General features: G+C 44.9%; 1 protein-coding gene across 6 annotated transcripts; it reads left to right on the top strand.

Moving 5' to 3' along the window:
* Positions 1-595: 595 nt before the first annotated feature.
* On the top strand, positions 596-21888 carry fbxo30a (F-box protein 30a). 6 transcript variants are annotated; one of them, XM_041188284.1, is made up of 5 exons: positions 648-670; positions 8297-8398; positions 10556-12695; positions 13207-13357; positions 18858-19027. In XM_041188284.1, coding segments are annotated over exons 2-5 (2328 nt in total). In that variant the 5' UTR covers positions 648-670; positions 8297-8396; the 3' UTR covers positions 18893-19027. The 6 variants fall into 6 exon arrangements, with proteins under 6 accessions (XP_041044216.1, XP_041044218.1, XP_041044214.1 ...); XM_041188280.1 differs by lacking the exon at positions 13207-13357 and having other exon boundaries at positions 18858-21888; XM_041188285.1 differs by lacking the exon at positions 13207-13357 and having other exon boundaries at positions 10556-12690.
* The last annotated feature ends 970 nt before the right edge of the window (positions 21889-22858 follow it).

Below are 22858 nucleotides of genomic sequence, written 5' to 3' on the forward strand. Positions count from 1 at the left end.
AATGATGATAGGAGCTCCAACTTTCCTTCCATTGCTTGGCTGACCAGGAATCTCTTTCTGCTCTTCCCAAATGAACCTTAATTTTGGTTGATCACAGGCCAGGGACTCCCATGAGTTGACAGCGATGTTTAACCTCTTCAGGGATACTTTGAGGATACCCCTAAAGCATTTCCACTGTTCTCTTAGGAGTCTGCTGCTGCGACCAAGTTCTGAGTAGAGCAGTGGCTTTGGGACTCTGGGTTCATCTCTGAATTTGGGCTCTGCTCCTTGCTTTGGCCCCATAGCACCAACCCTGGCTCCTCCTGTTTCCCTGGAGACTCCCATGATCCCCCTCCCCTGACTCCTCTCTCCTAGACCCTCCCTAGACTTCTTTCCCTGACACAGCCCCACCCCTGGCCCCCGACAGCCTACAAACTGGCCCCGCCTCTTCCCCAAGGCTCCTCCCCCATCCCTTCCCCCACCCCTGGCCCCTCCCCCTCATCAGGCCCCTTCCCTTTCCCTTTCCCTTACCTCCCCCTCCTCCCCTGATCCCCACACCGCTGGCCCCTCCCCCATGGCACCTCCCCCATGGGCCCGCCCCCTCATGGCCCCTCCCCCTTTTGGGGCGGGGTTTGAGTCTCAGGCTTGGCCTCAGTTGAGGGCGGATGTGGAGGTTCTGACCGTGGCCTTGGTGAGTGCGAGCAACCGCAAGTGGACCCGAGGCCTGGGCCTCGGCTGCTGGGGGACCGCCGGCATTGAGCGAGGCAGCGGTAGATGGGTTAGCTGCCTCCCGTGGCCTCTGTTCCGGGGCTTCAGGCTGGCCTGGCAGCCTGCCCACTGGCCTGACGCTGCTCTTTACAGCGAGGCCAAGCGGCCGGCGCGGAGCGCCTGAAGCTAGGACTCTGGTCAATCCAGCCCCGTGCGAGAGGCCTAGGCCTAGGCCCCGGCGCTGGCCTGAGATCCACGAAACACCGGGGAAAAGGCCTTGAATCAGAGGATCAGCCCTGCTTCGGGACCGGGAGGGCGTAAACCCCTTCTAGGGGCTGAGTATTAAATAGAGGGTGAGGGATGTTGGACATTTTAATGGGCGGGGATGATGTGAGGGGGTTTAGATGGGGTGGAGATGGTGTGAGGGGGTTTTGATGGGCTGGAGGTGGTGTGAGGGGGTTTTGATGGGCTGGAGATGGTGTGAGGGGTGTTTAGATGGGATGGAGATGGTGTGAGGGGGGTTTAGATGGGGTGGAGATGGTGTGAGGAGGTTTTGATGGGCTGGAGATGGTGTGAGGGGGTTTTGATGGGCTGGAGATGGTGTGAGGGGGGTTTAGATGGGATGGAGATGGTGTGAGGGGGGTTTAGATGGGGTGGAGATGGTGTGAGGGGGGTTTAGATGGGGTGGAGATGGTGTGAGGGGGGTTTAGATGGGGTGGAGATGGGGTGAGGGGGGTTTAGATGGGGTGGAGATGGTGTGAGGGGGGTTTAGATGGGGTGGAGATGGTGTGAGGGGGGTTTAGATGGGGTGGAGATGGTGTGAAGGAGGTTTAGATGGGGTGGAGATGGTGTGAAGGAGGTTTAGATGCGGTGGAGATGGTGTGAAGGAGGTTTAGATGGGGTGGAGATGGTGTGAGGGGGGTTTAGATGGGGTGGAGATGGTGTGAGGGGGGTTTAGATGGGGTGGAGATGGTGTGAGGGGGGTTTAGATGAGGTGGAGATGGTGTGAGGGGGGTTTAGATGGGGTGGAGATGGGGTGAGGGGGGTTTAGATGGGGTGGAGATGGGGTGAGGGGGGTTTAGATGGGGTGAGGGGGGTTTAGATGGGGTGAGGGGGGTTTAGATGGGGTGGAGATGGGGTGAAGGGGGTTTAGATGGGGTGAGGGGGGTTTAGATGGGGTGGAGATGGGGTGAGGGGGGTTTAGATGGGGTGAGGGGGGTTTAGATGGGGTGAGGGGGGTTTAGATGGGGTGAGGGGGGTTTAGATGGGGTGAGGGGGGTTTAGATGGGGTGGAGATGGGGTGAGGGGAGTTTAGATGGGGTGAGGGGGGTTTAGATGGGGTGAGGGGGGTTTAGATGGGGTGAGGGGGGTTTAGATGGGGTGAGGAGGGTTTAGATGGGGTGAGGGGGGTTTAGATGGGGTGAGGGGGGTTTAGATGGGGTGAGGAGGGTTTAGATGAGGTGGAGATGGTGTGAGGGGGGTTTAGATGGGGTGGAGATGGTGTGAGGGGGGTTTAGATGGGGTGGAGATGGTGTGAAGGAGGTTTAGATGGGGTGGAGATGGTGTGAGGGAGGTTTAGATGGGGTGGAGATGGTGTGAGGGAGGTTTAGATGGGGTGGAGATGGTGTGAGGGGGGTTTAGATGGGGTGGAGATGGTGTGAGGGGGGTTTAGATGAGGTGGAGATGGTGTGAGGGGGGTTTAGATGGGGTGGAGATGGGGTGAGGGGGGTTTAGATGGGGTGGAGATGGTGTGAGGGGGTTTAGATGGGGTGGAGATGGGGTGAGGGGGTGTTTAGATGGGGTGAGGGGGGTTTAGATGGGGTGAGGGGGGTTTAGATGGGGTGAGGGGGGTTTAGATGGGGTGGAGATGGGGTGAGGGGAGTTTAGATGGGGTGAGGGGGGTTTAGATGGGGTGAGGGGGGTTTAGATGGGGTGGAGATGGGGTGAGGGGGGGTTTAGATGGGGTGGGGGGGGTTTAGATGGGGTGAGGGGGGTTTAGATGGGGTGGAGATTGCGTGTGGGGGATTTAGATGGGGTGAGGGGGGTTTAGACGGGATGAGGGGGCTTTAGACGGGGTGAGGGGTGTTTAGACGGGGTGAGGGGTGTTTAGACGGGGTGAGGGGTGTTTAGACGGGGTGAGGGGTGTTTAGATGGGGTGAGGGGTGTTTAGACGGGATGACGGGGCTTTAGATGGGGTGAGGGGGGTGGAGATGTGAGGGGTAATGAGGGGGGGGTGGGGTGTTTAGATGGGGGTGTTAGGGGTGAGGGGTGTTTAGAGATGGGGGTAGAGGGGGTGAGGATGGGATGGGGTGAGGGGGGTTTTAGATGGGTGATGGGGGGTTTAGATGGGGGGTGTGGAGATGGGGCTGAGTGGAGATGGGGTTTTGCTGGAGTGGAGATGGGGTTTTGCTGGAGTGGAGATGGGGTTTTGCTGGAGTGGAGATGGGGTTTTGCTGGAGTGGAGATGGGGTTTTGCTGGAGTGGAGATGGGGTTTTGCTGGAGTGGAGATGGGGTTTAGATGGGGTGAGGGGGTTTTAGATGGGGTGAGGGAGGGTTTAGAGGGTGAGGGGTTTAGATGGGGTGAGGGGGGTTTAGATGGGGTGAGGGGGGGTGGGGGGGTGTGATGAGGGGAGGGTTTAGATGGGGTGAGGGGGGTTTAGATGGGGTGGGGGGGGGTTTAGATCATGTGGAGATGGTGTGTGGGGGTTTTTGATGGTGTGGGGATGGGCTGAGGGGTCTTTTATGGGGGTGATGATGGGCTGAGGGGGTGCTTTGATGGGGTGGGGATGAGTTGAGGGAGGCTTTGATGGGGTGGGGATGAGCTGAGGGGGGGCTTTGATGGGGTGGGGGTGGGCTGAGGGTGGGTTTTGATGGGGTGGGGATGGAGGTGAGGGATGTTTTGATGGGATGGGGGTGAGGGGGGTTTTGATGGGGTGGGAATGGGGGTGAGGGGGGTTCTGATGGGGTAGGGATGGGGGTGAGGGGGGTTCTGATGGGGTTTTTTGATGGGCTGAGGGGTTTTTTGATGGGCTGAGGGGGTTTTGATGGGGTGGGGATGGGCTGAGGGGGTTTTTGATGTGGTGGGGATGGGCTGAGGAGGGCTTTGATGGGGTGGGGATGGGCTGAGGAGGGTTTTGATGGGGTGGGGATGGGGTGAGGGGGGTTTTGATGGGGTGGGGATGGGGTGAGGGGGTTTTTGATGGGTGGGGATGGTGTGAGGGGGTTTTTGATGGGTGGGTTTGAAATTACGGAGCATTTGAGATGTGTAATGTTATATGTGTTGAGTTTAATGTAAGGTGTATTAAAAATTTGAACACTAATCTTTAACGTTCCTACCATCCTGCTCATCCTATTATCACTGCTCATTCATTGTCACTCAGTCAGTATCCTGGAATCCTAGTGTGCAATCACTATAAGATCTGAAGAGATTCAGGGCGAAGGCCCATCACCACTTGCTTTAAGGCTGGACAGTAAATATAGTCTTGCCAGTGTGAATGAATATGAAAAATATAGAGGTTGAGTCTTGTTGGGGTCAGTAAGTATTACGTGGAAAGGGCAAGTTGCTTGGGGAGGTGGTGAAGTAAATTGTATGGGGAGTATTACAAGTTTTGGGTTTGCCTTCGATATTCTGTCAGTGCAGTGGTGATTCCTGTAATTAGTCAGAATGCTTGGCATTCAGAAGTATGCTCCTAACTAGTCAACATCTAATTGCATGGTAGCATAACCCAGAGGGTGTAAGATGGTCCCCTTTGTGATGTGACCTGGCTACAGTGAGTGAGAACTTCCTGATGTCCTGCTCTGATATCTCTGGGCATTTACCAAAGTATTTGGGGAGATTGAGAGAATCCTCTTGGAAGTAACTGGCACTTGGCTTTTGCTTCTGCAATCTTTTTGAAAGTGAATTGAAACACTTGGTGAGATAAGGCCAGATGTGCAGTATAAAAGCTTCTTTATTTCCACAGCCAGCAAGAGAACATACAGACTGTACTCTAAGCAAATTCCACTTAACTCAATCTCACTTCTTTTCTGGTAAGATAGGAAAAGATAATAAACCAAGTGACGTGCTCCTTTTTCTAAGTCGATTCATTCGTTATTGATATAATCTTTCTAGACAACTTCTAACTAGATTCCTTGAAATTAATGTTTAGCATCCAGCTCAGACCCTAGAACCCTGAATTATAATCTTTTATTCAAAACTCAACTTTGCAAGACCAGGAAATTTTACTTGCTTTGCTTTTAATTCTGATCCCTCCAAGAAGCAAATTGGTCGTGTCCCCAACATCTTTTCATGCTGGAGCCAGTTGACTACCCACTTCCTAGGACTATGTTCCCTGCAGACATTCCATGTGAATTGGATTGTTCCCACCACAATGGATGTGACTATTTGTTTGCTACAAGGGGATGAATTGCTTAATGCCCCTGGGTCATCCTGAAATGGACTGAGATTTGTGATATTTCCCACCTTGGTTCCTCCCAAGGTCAGGTACACAAACTGTGGCCATTCTTTATAAACTTGTGCAAGTTCCCTTTGTTTTAAGACACAACCCTTAAACATAACTCAATCCCAGAATTTTATGATGGCTCTAGTAGGAAATACAAACATAGGAATTAAGAGCAGGAGTAGGCCACTCAGCTCCTTGGGCCTGCTTTGCCATTCAGTAAGATCAGGGCTGATCTGATTATAACCTACCCCTGATAACCTTTCGCCTCCTTGTTTATCAAGAATCTACCTCTGCCTTAAAAATATTCAAAGACTCTGCTTCCATTGCCTTTTGAGGAAGGAAGTTCCAAAGACTCTTGAACTTCTGAGAGAAAGATTTTCTCCTCATCTCTGTCTTAAATGGGTGACCCCTTATTTTTAAATAGTGACCCCTAGTTCAAGATTCTTCCACAGTGGGAGGCAGTGGCATTGTGGTATTGTCACTGAACTATTCCAGAGACCAAAACAGAATTACCTGGAAAAACTCAGCAGGTCTGGCAGCATCGGCGGAGAAGAAAAGAGTTGACGTTTCGAGTCCTCATGACCCTTCGACAGAACTTGAGTTCGAGTCCAGGAAAGAGCTGAAATATAAGCTGGTTTAAGGTGTGTGTGGGGGGGGCGGAGAGATAGAGAGACAGAGAGGTGGAGGGGGGTGGGGGGGTGTGTGTGGTTGTAGGGACAAACAAGCAGTGATAGAAGCAGATCATCAAAAGATGTCAACGACAATAGTACAATAGAACACATAGGTGTTAAAGTTGGTGATATTATCTAAATGAATGTGCTAATTAAGAATGGATGGTAGGGCACTCAAGGTATAGCTCTAGTGGGGTTTTTTTTTTATAATGGAAATAGGTGGGAAAAGGAAAATCTTTATAATTTATTGGAAAAAAAAAGGAAGGGGGAAACAGAAAGGGGGTGGGGATGGGGGAGGGAGCTCACGACCTAAAGTTGTTGAATTCAGTATTCAGTCCGGAAGGCTGTAAAGTCCCTAGTCGGAAGATGAGGTGTTGTTCCTCCAGTTTGCGTTGGGCTTCACTGGAACAATGCAGCAAGCCAAGGCTTTCGTGTTCTTACTGCCATCTTTTGGGCGAGCTACTCGGTTTCTGGACCGCTTACATGTTTGGTCAGTCTTTCCTTCATTAAGCATGGTGTCCGTTATGCTCTCAACGAGGCCGATGGCCAGGGCTCTCGTTTCAGGATCACCGGTAACTGTCATCAATTCTTCAGCTGATTTCAGCTGGTCATCCAGATCCCTGTACTTCGGGATACTGGCTGGGTGACGCACTTGGCTTGCTGCATTGTTCCAGTGAAGCCCAACGCAAACTGGAGGAACAACACCTCATCTTCCGACTAGGGACTTTACAGCCTTCCGGACTGAATATTGAATTCAACAACTTTAGGTCGTGAGCTCCCTCCCCCATCCCCACCCCCTTTCTGTTTCCCCCTTCCTTTTTTTTCCAATAAATTATAAAGATTTTCCTTTTCCCACCTATTTCCATTATATAAAAAAACCCCACTAGAGCTATACCTTGAGTGCCCTACCATCCATTCTTAATTAGCACATTCGTTTAGATAATATCACCAACTTTAACTTAAACACCTATGTGTTCTATTGTACTATTGTCGTTGACATCTTTTGATGATCTGCTTCTATCACTGCGTGTTTGTCCCTACAACCCCCCCCCCGCCACCTCTCTGTCTCTCTATCTCTCCGCCCCCCCCACACACACACCTTAAACCAGCTTATATTTCAGCTCTTTCCTGGACTCGAACTCAAGTTCTGTCGAAGGGTCATGAGGACTCGAAACGTCAACTCTTCTCCGCCGATGCTGCCAGACCTGCTGAGTTTTTCCAGGTAATTCTGTTTTTGTTTTAGATTTCCAGCATCCGCAGTTTTTTTGTTTTTATTCCAGAGACCCACATGCTCTGGGGACCTGGCAGATGGTGAAATTTGAATTCAATAAAAAAATTTGGAACTAAAAGTCTAATGATGAAATCATTATGAAATCATTGCCGATTGTTGTAAAAACCCATCTGGTTTACTAGTGTCTTTACCTGGTCTGGCCTACATGTGACTCCAGACCCACAGCAATGTGGTTGACTCTTATTGCCCATCCCTTGTTCAGAGGGCATTTAAATGCTGGCCTAGCCAGTGATTCCCAGATCCCATGAATGAATTAAAAAAAGAGGAAACATCCTCTCTACGTCCACCCTGTCATGACCCCTCAGGATCTTAAAGTTTTCAATCAAGTCGCCTCTTACTCTTCTAAACTCCAGTGGATACAAACCTAGCCTGTCCGACCTGTGACAACCCACCCGTTCCTGGTATTAGCCTGGTAAACCTTCTCTGAACTGCTAATGCATTCACACCTTTAAGGAGACCAATAATGTACATAGTATTCCAGATGTGGCCTCAGCATCGTCTTGTAACCTCCCTACCCTACTTTTATATTCAATTTGCCTCGCAATAAACGATAACATTCTATTAGCTTTCCTAATTACTTATTGTACCTGTATACTAACCTTTTGTGATTTGTGCACTTGAGCACCCAGATCACACTGAATGTTAGAGCTCTGCAATCTCTCACCATTTAGATTATATGCTTTTTTATTCTTCCTGCCAAAATGGACAATTTCAGATTTGCCCATGTTATACTCCATTTACCAGATCTTTGCCCACCCACTTAACCTATGTATACCCCTTTGTAGCCTCCTTACGTCCTCTTCCCAACTTACTTTCCTACCTATCTTTGTGTCATCAGCAAATTTAGCAACCATACCTTTGGTCCCTTCATCCAAGTCATTTATATGAATTGTGAAAAGTTAAGGCCTCTGATCCCTGTGACACACCATTCATTACATCCTGCCAACCAGAAAAAGACACACTTATGCATACACTGTTTCCTGTTAGTTAGCCAATCTTCTATCTATGCCAAGGTTACCCTCTGCACCATGAGCTTTTATTTTCTGCACCATGAGCTTTTATTTTCTGCAATAACCTTTTTTGTAGCACCTTATCTTCTGGAAATCTAAGTACAGTAAATCCACTGGTTCCCCTTTATCAATTGCACATTTGACTCCTTCAAAGAAATCCAATAAATTGGTTAAACATGATTTCCCTTTTATAGAGCTATGTTGAGTCTGCCTGATTGCCTAGAATTTTTCCAAGTGCCCTGCTATAACATCTTCAGTAATAGCTTCTACCATTTTCCCAATGACAGATATTAAATGTGAGTATTACCTAGTGGGTGAATTTTGCTTAACAGTTGAACATAATTTGGAGACTCTGAATGCTATTTAGTTTGAATACTGTACCACTGAGCATTATATGTGAGTGTTTTATGAATCATAAAAGCACTTTCTGAGGGGTTAAATTATGGCTGTGATTCTTGTAAAGAAGGGTGCTTTTTCTCTGGGAATATTGCACACTGGGTGTCATTATTGGGTGGGGACTGTTGTATAGGGCCATTATCTGGGTAGGAGTAATAAGAGTAAATGTTGTATGTGTCTTGAGTATTATGAAGATGTGACTATTATAGAGGTAAGCATTCTGTGTCGAGCATTGTATGGAAGATATATAGGAGTGATTATGGGCTTGTGAATATCATACGGGAATATGATGTATGTATAGTTTTTGTGAGTCTTATTTGAAGGTAAGCATTACACGAATGAATGCATTTTTAAAAATAAATTCACAGTATGTGGGAATTTGGCAGTTGGAGTATAATGTGGAATATGTGAGGTTGTCTACTTTGGTGGGAAGAATAGAAAAGCATATTATTTAAATAGGGAGAGACAGCAAAATGCTGTGGTACAGAAAGATCTGAATGTCTTTGTACATGAATCACAAAAAGTTAGCTTGCAGCAAGTAATTAGGAAGGCAAATGGAATCTTGGCCTTTATTGCAAGGGGGATAGAGTATAAAAGTAGGGAAGTCTTGCCACAAGTGTACAAGGCATTAGTGAGACTGCGCCTGGAGTATTGTGTACAGTTTTGGTTTCCTTATTTAAGGAGGGATATACTTGCATTGGAGGCAGTTTGGAGAAGGCCCACTAGGCTGATTCCTGGAATAAAGGGGTTGTCTTATGAAGAGAGATTGGGCCGATACTCATTGGAGTTTAGACGAATTACGTGATCTTATTGACACATGCAAGATTCTGAGGGGCCTTGACAGGGTAAATGCTGAAAGGATATTTCCCCTCGGACTAAGGGCACAGTTTCAGATTCAGTGTTCTCCCAATTAAGACGGAGATGAAGAGGAATTTCCTTCCAAGCTGTTGAAGCTTGGAGTAGGGGAGAGTGTCAATTGAGCATTTCAAAGCTGGGATTAATAGATTTTTGTTCAGCAAAGATATTAAGGTTTACGGAGCCAAGGTGGTTAGATGGCGTTAAGATACAGATCACCCATAATCTAACTAGATGGTGGAAAGGGCTTAAATAGAGGTTGCCAATCCTTCAGGATTGCCTTGGAGTCTGCAGGAATTAAAATGTGAATCTGGAGGACACTGCTGTAAGCAAAAGCCCAGGGGAAAAAATCCGTGGGATGTTAAAACATTGTGTGCTTTTGTTTCATTTCCCTTGAACGCTTTTGGTTATTAGTTATTTAGGTATTAGATACAGGAAAAAAAAGGGCTGTCAAGAGTATATTTTCTTTCCAGTTGGCTGGGAGCGTGAGGTGCTGAGAGTATGGACATGTCGGACAGCAAGTATCGTAGTGGGCGGAGACAGGAGGCCACGTGATGATGCCTGACCAGCATTGGTGATGCATGGCTCAAAGGGCTGAATAGTCTCTTATTCCTGTGTAACAGGCTCGAGAGGCAGAAAGACATCCTGTTCCTGTGTAACAGGCCAAAGGGGCTGAATGGTGTTTCCCTATTCCTGTGTAATAGTCATAAATAGTTAATTGGCCACCCCCTGTTCCTATGTAACAATCTCAAGAGCCTGAACAGCCTCTTCCTGTTCCTGTGTAACAGGTTGAATGGCCTCCTCCTATTCCTGTGGCTAACAGACTCAAGGAGCTGAGTGGCCTCCTCCTGTTCCGGTGTAACAGTCTCAGGGGGATGAGTGGCCTCCCTGTGTTTTTTGATTATTCATTCATGGGATGTGGGCCTCACTGTCTAGGCCAGCATTTATTGCCCATCCCTAATTGCCCTTGAGAAAGTGGTGGCGAGCTGCTGCAGTCCACATGGTGTAGGGACACCCACAGTGCTGTTAGGGAGGGAGTTCCAGGATTTTGACCCAGCGACAGTGTATGTCTCAGAGGCCTGAGAGACGACCCCCTGTTCCTGTGTAACAGGCTCAAGGGACTGGTTCTATGTTTCTGCTGAAATAGTTTTAATAATGCTAATGTTGATGTGCAATGTTATTAATTGAACTTCTCCACACAGGACTGGAGAGGCCATAATGGAGCAACATCTGCACTGCTTAAACTGTGTGAGCCGACGTTGTATGGTCAGGCCAGAGACAAACGTGTCGTGTGACCTGATTGGCTGTCCTTTGGTGTGTGGAGCTGTTTTTCACTCATGCAAAGCGAGTGAACATCGCCTGCTGTGCCCTCTCGAGAGAGTGCCATGCCTCAACAGCGAGTTTGGGTGCCCGTTCATCATTGCGCGGAACAAGATCGGTGAGCACCTGGAAATTTGCCCTGCCAGTGTGGTTTGCTGCACGATGGAATGGAATCGCTGGCCTGTGAGCTATGCTGACCGCAAATCCTATGAAAGTTTAAGCAAAGATGGCGATGGGGTGGAGCAGTTGGACTTGGCTTTAGCTCTTCAGGATCAGCGGATGTTGCTTGAATCACTGAAGGTTGTAACCACTGCTTCGAACTCGGCTCCCAAGCAGTTCAAAAATGTAGAGCAAATCCCCAGAACTTCGGAAGCATTGGCTGAACCCCCTTCCAGCGGTTTGCTGTCTGCAAACGAAGAAGCCTACACTGAACTATACCGAGCAACGGTTGAAACGACCAGAACTTTAGTAGTGGCCCTTGATCTCTTGAGTAACGCTGCAAAAGATGGGGAACTGGTGAATCGGAGGCTGCCTGAGGAGCAACCTGAAAGGAATGGTGGGGTCCAGGTTGTGGAGGAAGATCTCTCCAAAGCACCGTACTTTGCAGAGGTCAGCGATGATCCTTGCAAAAGCACAACAGAGGGAGGAGCTGTCGGTGGTGCAGATTGCGACTCTGTTACATATGATCCGCCCTGGAGGGATTGGAACTTGTGTGTGGAGGAAAATGGGTTTCATGCATTGTCAGGTATGGTGACTGAAGCAAGTGATGGCACTGATGGGTGCATTCAGCTAAAGACAAGTGCCTTATGTAATGGTTTTCACAAAGCAGATGTGAACACTTATACCTTAAATCAGGAAGGAATGGATTCATACGATTGTGATCAGCAAGCAGAAGAGACAATGAATGGCTCTTGCCATGAAAATGACATGGATTGCGATGGGAGCTCATCGGAGCCTGATCACTTCTTACCTGTGTTTGCACAGTTACTCACTGTGGAAAGTTTGTTACATCCAGACCATTTTCAGGAGGGCTCCTTGGCTCCTGATCCTTGTGGAGTGAGAAAGTTAGTCAACAGACCTGCTGAGCGGCAAGCACTGAAGAACATTGCCACTTTCAAATTGTTAGAAGGACACAATGGACGTAGGCCATATCTTGGGGACTTGAATTGGTACAGGAAAAAAATGGAAAGCAAAGCAGTTGATACATCAGACCTGGAAGTGGATGACGACCCTCTGGAACTACAGGGAATTGATTTGATCACAGCTGCTTTATTGTTCTGTTTAGGAGACTCTCCCAGTGGTAGAGGAATCTCGGACAGCCGCAGTGTCGATGGAAGCCGTGTTGATTTGGGCACGCAGACTTTCTCATTCCCGGCAGCCATATTAGCTACCAATAGCACGGTCGGTGAGATTGCCTCTGCATCCGCCTGTGACCACGCAAACCCTCAGCTGTCGAACCCGAGCCCTTTCCACACACTTGGGCTGGACCTGGTCCTGGAGTGTGTTACCCGATATCAAACGAAGCAACGCTCTATGTTCACTTTTGTATGTGGCCAGTTTTTTAGGAGAGATGAGTTTCCTTCTCACTTTAAGAATGTGCATGGGGACATTCATGCTGGCCTCAATGGCTGGTTGGAACATCGATGCCCTTTGGCCTATTATGGCTGTACCTATTCCCAGAGACGGTTCTGCCCTTCTACCCAGGGTTCAAAGGTCATTCACGATCGCCACCTGAAGTCCTTTGGAATCCAGCCGTGTGTCCCGTCGGTGTTGCTGGGAACCCGTGAGAGTCGGATGCCTGGCATAGGAGTGGCCGTTGATCAACTGAGCAAGCTGCCCTTTGAGATTTTACAGCACATTGCTGGATTTCTAGATGGGTTCAGCTTGTCTCAGCTCTCAGAAGTGTCGCACTTAATGAGGGACATATGCAGCAGTCTGCTGCAGGTTCGGGGAATGGTTATCCTACTTTGGGAAAAAAGGCAGGATCTTCATGGAAAGACCTCTTGGAAAACAAAAGGCAAGGTTTGTGATTTGTTTAAATAAATTTGATTTGCTGTCTGTATAAGAATTAAGAAACAACATTGTTATGATCACTGTAGAGGTAGTTAGCATTTAAAGAGAAATTTGAACACTTGGTGGTTAACTGAAAGAAACTATGCCACAAGATTTCACATTTTTTAAACAAATGAGTTTTACTATATAAGAATTAAGTAAAGCAAATGCTACTGAATAAACGCTGTCTTAGGTCATTTTTAAAATTTGTTCATGGGATGTGGGCCTCGCTGGCTAGGCCAGCATTTATTGCCCTTCCCTAATTGCCCCTTGAGAAGGTGGTGGTGAGCTGCCTTCTTGAACTGCTGCAGTCCATGTAGTGTGGGCACACCCACGGTGCTGTTAGGAAGGGAGTTCCAGGATTTTGACCCAGTGACAGTGAAGGAACGGCGAAATATTTCCAAGTCAGGATGGTGTGTGGCTTGGAGGGGAACTTCCAGGTGGTGGTATTCCCATGTGTCTGCTGTCTTTGTCCTTCTAGATGGTAGAGGTGGCGGGTTTGGAAGGTGCTGTTGAACATTTTCAAAACAGCTTTACAAAGAAAGCAGGAACACAGACAGGCAGTCGGCAGCAACGTCAACTTAACGTATCTATGAACAGTGAAAATGGAATGCCAATCAGTCAGTCATGCAGTAAGTCCACACCCGAAGCAGATCCTTTCTGCAATATGTTTATTTTTAGAAAAATAGAACTTATAAAAACTCCCCAAGGCACCCTCTCATGCAAGTGCAGGAGATGCAGCACCTGCACTTTCACGTCGTTCCTTCCCACTGTCCATGGCCCCAACCAGTCTGTAAGGTGTTTAGGGTAATGGTTTTTTATGTGTGTTCGTTATTTTGAAAAACCTTTGTGGCTAGCTTTATGCCTGTGCATAAAGTATTCTTGTGCTAATTTAAATGCTGTGGTGTCTGGGAAGTTAATGTTTTCCTTCTGTGTTGTGACTTTAAGTCTAATGGAGGGGTAATGATTATTGAGGATATTAATGAATTTTTCTAATTCTGCTTGTGTGCAAGTCCAAATACCCCATATATCATCCAAATATCTGTGGTAAAACATAGGGAGCCTGGGACACTTTTTAAATACACTGTCTTCCCATTCTGCCCTATATATGTTTGCATAGGCTGGGGCAGATTTCTTACCCATGGCTGTGCTTTCGATTAGAAGGTAAAATTCATTATTAAATTCAACATTTTTTTTTTGTTAAACCTAATTGTAGTAACCGGGTTATGGCTTAATCTGGTCTGTCAGGCTGGGGACATTTATTAAAGACATTTCTAATAGCCAGCATACCTCTGTCTGTTTCTATAATTATTTAAGACTTTCAATGTCTTTTGTAAAAAGTATGGTGTTGGGAGTGGGGGGGAGGTGAGGTTAGTGAGTTAACCATCTCGATAAAGTGGTATGTGTCTTTCATTTAACTAGGGTGCTTCTGTGCTAAACGGGTTCCAACCTATGATTCACTAAAGCACAGATGACGTGCATTAGCTTGGAAAAATATCACAAATATGAAGTATATGTGACATAAACCATTCGTTATTTGATGGTCATCTTTTTGGTGCAGAATTAATTTGTGTGTATTCCCTTTGTTGCACAGTTGGATCTTTGGAAGCCAGTATCCTGATGTGTTTGTCAGCACTCACTTTAAACAGAAATGTTGAGGGGAAGGAAACTTGAAATTGGCAGAACAAAACCAAAGAATGCTGGAGAGTGCTAATTGCTTGCAATTAATTTTTAAAAGGGGCTGTGGATGTGAGGCTCATTCCCAACAAGTCTTTTTTTATTTATTCAATCATGGGATATGGGCATCACTGGCTGGGCCAGCATTTATTGCCCATCCCTAATTGTCCTTGAGAAGGTGATGGTGAGCTGCCTTCTTGAACCTCTGCAGTCCTTGTGCCAAGTAGAATTTTAATTTTGGAAATGGAGTATGGGAGTTTTATTTATAATAAATTAAAAACATTTCTAGATTCCAAGTTAGAAGATCTTCGGTATTTGTGCTATCTTATCTAAAGAAGGAAACCCTAAAAATAAAATCAACACAAATACAGAATGTAATGCTTCTACGTGACTGCATCACTTACAGGAGTTAATGAAAATGAAAAAGGAGCCCCTGAAAACCAAAAAGCAGCCCTTGAGAAAATCCCCACAAGATACCTTAAAATAAATATATTTTCACCTCTTCTTCCCAAAATTATTTATGGAATTAGCTTCCACCACTTTTTCAGGTAGAGCGTTCTAAATCCTGATAATGCTGAATGTAAAAGGTTTCCCTCCCCTTTTCCTCCATATCTTTTAATAATGATTTTAAATCGATAACCTCTCGTTATTGACCCACTCGCCAGAGAGGATAATTTTTCTTTCTCTACTCTATCAAAACTTCTCCTCTCAAAAACCTCCATTAGATCACATCTTAACCTGCTCTGTTCCAAGAAGAATAGCCCTAACTTTTCCAACCTCTCTTTATAACTGAAGTCCCTCATCCCTGGTGACATCCTGGTAAACCTCCCCTGTATCCTTCCTGCGGCTCTAACATCTTTCCTAAAGTGTTGCACCGAATTGCCCACAATACGGCTGCTGAGGCCTAATTAGTGATTTATTAAATTTTAGTGTGACCCTTGCTTTTATATTCCATTCCTCAGTTTTTAACCCAAGAAAACTGTATGTATTAACTACTCTATCAGCTTACCCTGTCACCTTTAATGGTTTATGCATATGGGCAACAAGGTCTGTCTGCTCACCTATGTTTTTTAAAATTGTTTCCTTTATAGTATATTGTCTCTCCATGTTCGTCCCTCCAAAGTACACACTTGTCTGTGCTGAACTCCATCCGCTATACTTTTACCCATTTAATCATCCTGCCTGTCAGCTTGAAGTCTACAACTGTCCTCATCACTATTACATACCAAGTTTTGTACTATCTACAAACTTTGTCATGGTCCCTACATCCGAGTCTAGGTTTTTTTCATAAAAATTAAAAAAAGAGTAATTGACCCAGAACTGATCCTTGGGGAGCATCGCTGAACCACCTCCCAGTGTGAAAAACACCCATCCAGCAGCACCATGTCATTGAACCAGTTTTGTATGCATACCACCATTTTCCCCTTAATTCCATGTGCTTCCTTCCTCTTAATAAGCCTCCTGTTTGGCACTTTGTTGAATGCCTTCCAATATCTACTGTCCAACCTCCTCTATTCCCTCATCAAAGAATTCAATCAAATTCGTCAGACATTATTTGCTTTTGACAAATCCTTGCTGACTCTCATTGATTAACCCATGTTTTATCCCTGAAGTGGTTTCCAGTAGTTTCCTCGCCATCAGTGTTCTGCTGACTCACTTGTAGTTTCCTGGTTTATTCCCCCCCCCCCCCTTTAATAGTGGTGTAACACTGTCTGCTCTCTAATCCTGTTGCATTTCCCCCGTATCCAATGAGGTTTGAAGGATTGTGACCAATGCCTCTGCTATTTTAATCTTTGCTTCTTTGAGCAGCCTCGGATGCATTCCACCCAGACCAGGTTACTGACGCGTTTTCAGTATTGCTTCTCTGTAACTTCTCTCTCTTAGTGTAAACTTCACATCTGCATCCTTTGTGAAGATAGATAGCCATGTTCTCTGCAGATTCATTTTTGCAGATTTCTCTTTGGGTTCTTAATGGCCCAACTTTTCCTGAGCTAACTGCTTACAACTTATGTTTATAAAATGTCTTAGGCTTCAATTTAATGTTCCCTACTAAACTTTTCTCAGAACCTCTGTTTGCCTCCTACATGAACTTTTCAGTTCTCTTCTGTACTTTCCATAATCTCCCTGTTTATTAACTGAATCCTGCTCCTGACATTTCTCATTAGCTTCATTTTTCTGTTTTATTTTAACTTCTATCTCCTTTGCCAATCATGGCACATTCATTTCAGATGCTGTATCTTTTTCCTTCAAAAAAATTTGTTTAGTTTGAACCTGAACTATCTCTTCCCTGGTGCCCTCCATTGCTCTGTCATCGCTTTACCCTCCAGTTGCCTTTACCAATCTACGTGTGTTAGGTCCCTCCTGAAATCACTGAAATTAGCCCTTCCCCAGGTGAGCATTTTTACCTTTGAATTTTTCTGGTTTCCTTCTCTAATTACTTTGAACCAAGTTTTGTTGAGGTTGCTACTAGCTGGATGATGATCACCTGTAACACATTCCATTTGCTCTACTTCATTTCCCAGAACCGGACCCAAAACAGCTTCCTCCTTGATTGAACTGGAGATATATTGATGTGGAAAATTCCCCTGTGCACTTTAGAAATTCCCCTCATTCCCTTCCCTTAGCACTATGCATTTCCCGGCCTGTATTGGGATAATAAATATCTCTGAATGCTACCATATTTTTGTTGCACACCTTAAAAATTTGCTAACAAATTTGCTTTGCCACAGATGCCTTTATTCTCCCTCATTATTTTGAAAAACTTGCTGAGTATGCGCATTAATTTCCCATTCTCATCACAAAGTCAGGACTAATGATTATCAGCCTGAGGTTATGTTCACCCTGTTAATAATGTGATAATTGTTAGCGACTGTCAATCAACCTCTGTGGCTCAGAAAGAGAACAATTTAAGCTGGAGTCTTATTCCTGCATGCACTAAAATGTGGGACATTTTAAACTCATAATTTTAAATGTTTTAATCTTACTTTTCTGTATCCTTTCTCTTGCTCTCTCTCTCACAGTCAATCTTTCTTTCCCCTCTATTCCTCTTTCCGTACCTGATCTGACTCTAGTTCATTCAGTTTCCTTTTCTCATGTCCCCGTTTCTTTCTCAATCCTTAAATCTGATTAAGGAGAGACACTGTTTGTCCCAGTAAATTCCCAGATGCCCCATGACCCTCATGCTGTTATCAGTTCACACCGCCAGCAAGTTACAGAGAAAAGAAATTTTCGATCTGAAGAGTGATAGAAAAGGCCTAACTTCTGGGACATACTGCCAGATGGCCTAATCTGGCAAGATCCTGCTTAATATACTTAAACATGTAGGTCTTCTTTTTCGCCCACACCTTAATTACAGCATCTTTCCTTTCAGTGCCTATACAATTCACTGATCTTATATTTCCAAACTTAACAATCTGCCCATGCTAACCATCACAGAATCATTTTACAACCAGCAAAAATAGCCCACTTCCCTTTAAGGGAAAGCAGCAACCCTTTAAGAGCTGCTGCCTTGCCTGATACTTTATTTCCCAACCGGTCTGGGAACTGGCCTGGTGCTCTGAGCATATTCCAGGGAGCAAAGGACATTGAAAGGGGCATGCCTTATAAATTTGGCATTGTCTGTATTCCTTAGTGCTGACGTTGATCGGCCTCTGCCCATCTCACTGTCAGACTGGCTGCCCCACACCCACCTAACTTGCTGCTGGGGAGTAACAAGTGAGAAGTACAGCAAGTACACCCTTACATGTGTGTTAATGCCGAGTCTACTGACAAGTAACAATGTGGCCTGTAGAGGAACAGGTTAACTCAGACAGCAGTTTCTGGATTTTCACCCTTTATTGCACCTGTGCGGACTCGATGTTCTTGTCCAATATACTTCAAAATGATTGGTGAGCACTAATATCCTCACCGTTATTCTCTATGCCAAATCTAGGCCAACATGACTTTCTCTTATCATTCACTTTCCTCTTTGTGGGGATATTATGGCATCACAACTTTATAAGAATTTTTTTTGCCATATTTTTCACAGTGACCCTTTCTTTGCTCCCCATTTCCTTTGCACATTTAATGAAATATGCTTCTAATGTAATGGAGCTGGAGCCTAATAGATCATAAGCTGGTGGACTGCTCTCATAGTCTAATAGATCATAGGCTGATTGACTACACTTGCAGGCTAATAGCCCATTCTCAGTCCAATGGATTGTATATTCCACTTTGGATTCTTAAGTTAAAGATAAACTTGATGCTGTGGCAATGAAGGTGACAATTGATTAAAAAAAAAGTATCAGAGTTACTGTACAATAAGACTACAATGACAAATTGGAAGGAATGCACTGCATTCCCTGTTGCTGTCTTGAGTGCCTCCTTGGCTTGCTCTAAGGCTGTTTTCCCCCTCATACTCCAGTGCCTGTTAATTGTACAGCACTTTGTGACCCATGTGACATTACTCTCTTGCAGGCCTGGCGATTCAGCACAGCCTTCGGCACGGTTAAAGAGTGGAAGTTTGCAGAAATTGCCAGCATGGCTGACCACCTGAAGGACTGTCGGTACAACACAGTGGAGAGGACCGGGGAGGCTGTCCCATTGCCCTGCATGTGCGTGACACGGGAGCTTACTAAAGGAGGTCGCCCTTTGCGTTCGGTCCTAAAACCAGTTCTCTAATCGCCCTGGACACTGACAACGTACTGCAAAACATTCTAATCTTAAATGTGGTCTGTCACTTTGTATATGATATATTTTGCTTTGATGTGAGATTTATTTTTGTAGTACAGTACCTGTGCTGGCATGCTCGAGGTAATGAAAAAGGTGAAAGGAACATTGAACTGATGGACGTTTTTGTGGGTGAAACCTTCCCCTTATTGGAGTCTTCCATTTGTACATATGGTTTTCTTGCATGGATCTGGCCTTTTTAACAAAAACAGTCTTGCTTTTTCTTTCTTCCTAACTCCTTTCCACCCCCCGACACCCAGAACAATCATATAGTGAATGTCGTACGTGCGAAGGAGATGTTGATTGTCCTGACTAAATCCTGACCAAAACACGGCAAATTCCTGTCATCATTTGGTAAATCAGAAAGATGCTCAACCTGTGTGGAATAATTAACAGCTTGATGCTTCTTGTCTTTTCGAATCACAACTCAAGCACACTCTGAGGCTAGAAAGATTGTCCTTCTGAGTTATGTCAGTAAGCTAGCTGCTGCAAAGCAATACTATACCTCACGCTCATCAAAAGCAAAAATGCCACAGTGCAGTGAATTTACACTATACAACTTTGCCACTTTTAGCACTTTAGTTTTACAGCCTTGTTTTATTAACTAGATCACCAAGTGGTTAATGCTTTGATATTCATCATTGTTCACCATTGTTTCTCACCCTCTGCTCTTTCCTAACTCTCTGCCTTTGTGAGTGTTACCTGTGATGCTAATGGTCAGTGGGGAAATGAGCAACTTGCTTTGAAACTAAACTAAGAGGGCCATTTCCAGTCTGCCAAATGAAAGGCTGTGCTTTGTGAATCCACCTACAATACTGAACATAAATTTATCCCAGATGCAAGGAGTAGGTATTAGTTTGGAGGTCTAGCACTCGACTACCAAAGCAACATGGTTTTACTTTTTAATACAGCTCATACCTCCAACGTTAGAATGTTTTATTAAAGAATTGATCATGTGCATTTTTGTTTACATGTATACCGCCAAAAATAGATTTGAATGTCTTTCCCTTCAGCCTTGGCATATGAAACTCTGATCCTGTAGTGTGTTGATGTGACCTCACGATCAAAGTTAACACCTTTTCACCGCACTTTATTGATTTTAAAACACTGATGGAACGATATGAGGGGTGCGGGATTGTTGTTGAAAGCCAATTCATCAGATTTGAAAGGCTTTACATCAGAGTATTCGTGGATTCCATTTGTGCTGTAAACAAGACACTGCTGCTAAATGTAGAAACCAGAGTCTGTGTCCCCATTTAACTTGTCACTATTTTAAAGCTTGTAACAAAACAAAAAATGTGTGTAGCTCAGTGTTAACCCCTGTTTACAGGCCTGTATGAAATTTGTGCTTCAAGTTCACACACCTTAAGGCAAACACATGGGAAAAGTCTGAGCTGGTCTTTAGGAACGCTATTTAATTTATTTTATTTTATATTTTGAATCATGTGTAGGGTGAGGAGAAACGGGAAACTATTGAATATCAGCTTCTGTTGCCTGAACACCTTTACCGTTTTCTTTTGAGGAGCCTTTAGAAGTGTTGGTAAGCCACACCAATACTAAATTGGCTGGTAGTATGAGATCCAACAGTATAAATCTGAAGCGTATTGTCGCAGCAGGTGCTAAGGCAGATGTTTCGCTGCAGAGTAGACCCAATGAAAATTATTGTTTAAAATGGTGCTGCTCTGTTGGTGAAGTCACGCAGTGCTGCAGTTAAAGGTTTGAAGCCCTTTTATCTGAGCCATGGCAAGATGTGATGGAGAAATGTTTTTGGAACCTCATTGAGGCTAGGGTCAGTCTGGCTGTTCTGGGTTCTGGGCATCTGACCGGCAGGTGCCCTTGGCTTAGGACATCTAACTGGCAGTCGCCCTTGGCTGTGGGCGCCTAACCGGCAGGCGCCCTTGGCTGTGGGCGCCTAACCGGCAGGCGCCCTTGGCTGTGGGCGCCTAACCGGCAGGCGCCCTTGGCTGTGGGCGCCTAACCGGCAGGCGCCCTTGGCTGTGGGCGTCTAACCGGCAGGCGCCCTTGGCTGTGGGCGCCTAACCTGCCAGACAAAGAATACAAAAAGAAAATCTAAACACGCAAAAAAAATTGTTTAAAAAGCAATGGAAAGGAGCGCAACATTTGAAGTTGTGCACTTGCGTGTTTGTTTTAATTTGTTTGTGTATAGATATTTACAAGTTAATGAAGTGTTGCATTCATTACTACTTCAATCGCTCCATTCAGTGTAAATGCGTTTTGTTGCTGAAATTTGAAGCATACACTACACATTTCTGTTGAACATCATTTGATTTCTGACCCTTTTCTAGAGTTGCTTCATTTACCCGTAGTTATGTCATTTTGGCTCCATTACTTTTTTTTCATCCTCCAGGAAATATTTGATTCATTATAACACAGTATTCATATCTGTTGCCATTCAGTTAAACATTACACTGGTCTGCTCGTATCTAATGCATTCACATTAGTTGTACCTTTTTAATCTCACACTTGTCTGAAACATCTGTGTATTTTTTGCTTTCAAGCATATGAGAATAAAAGGCGATGAAGGGTCACGTTAAATTCTCTGAAACCAAGATGAAGATTGAAAGAAGTCTCTAAACTAATGTACAAAGTAGACTTCTCCTTTCTACACTGAGGTTTAGTTAGGCAGGAGTTTGCGTTGAGAGGACCTCTCCCCAGTCTGTTGGTCTTTCAATGATGCACGATATTGAGCTTTTGTACTAAATGTTTGATTTCATTTTAAACTGCAGGAATTCTAATAAATTGTCATTTTTATTAACTACTGAAAGACTGTGTTTGCAATTTTGTGCCACAGAACAATTGCATGAGCATTGAATGTTTTCAGGTTTTTGGGCATGTTGATAAATTGAACTTTTCTTTGGAGGGTTGGGGGAAACTTATAAATTTGCTCATCTACCTGTAATATTTGCCTTTCTCCAACTGAATGCTTTAGGAACGTGGGAATTAATGGATGCAAAAGTACCAAGGTCCATCTACATCATAGTCACATAATAGATACAATGATAATGGACTAAAGACTAATCACAACAATCAATTTCTATAAATTTGTCTACAACAGACCCAGACCTAAGGTGAGGAAAAGCTCCATTGTTGGCAAGTTTTGGGAACCAAAAGTGCAGAGTGAAGTGTATGCTGCACTCAACATATTTCGTGCCTTGATACACTATATTGCAAAATAGCACCTTCTGAAAGGAATCATCAAGTTTGTATAGGAATGGATCAATACTAACTACTCTCAACCATCTCCCTAGGGAGTCTGATCTGTGGATTGACCACTTGCTCACTGAAATATTGTTTGTGATTAGTTTGAATTTACTCCCTTCAAATGCATGCCATGTCCCCTGGTTCTGTTATTCTGGAAAAAGTGGAAATAGCTTGCCATGATTAACATTCAACCCTTTTAGAATCCTAAACAGTAATCATTATATCTTTCAAATCTTCTGTTTTCCAATAAGAGCATGCCTAATTTACGTAATCACTCAGAATCCAATTTTTCAATCCCTTCAATCATTCTGGTTGTTTTCTTCAGTGTCCTTGCAATAGGCACAATGCCCTTTCTGTACTACAGTGACCTGTGCGGTAGCTATTGTGACTCAATATTGATCTTTTAAGTTCATTCCAACACCTGATTTGCTTTACTCACTGCCCTAATCACGATTCCTGGATCTCTTCCATTTATTTTTTTTCAAGTAATTGTTGATTCCTGTTTTTTCTTGTTTCTGTGTGACTTT

This window comes from Carcharodon carcharias, chromosome 5 (genome assembly GCF_017639515.1).
Source record: "Carcharodon carcharias isolate sCarCar2 chromosome 5, sCarCar2.pri, whole genome shotgun sequence".
NCBI lineage: Eukaryota > Metazoa > Chordata > Chondrichthyes > Lamniformes > Lamnidae > Carcharodon > Carcharodon carcharias.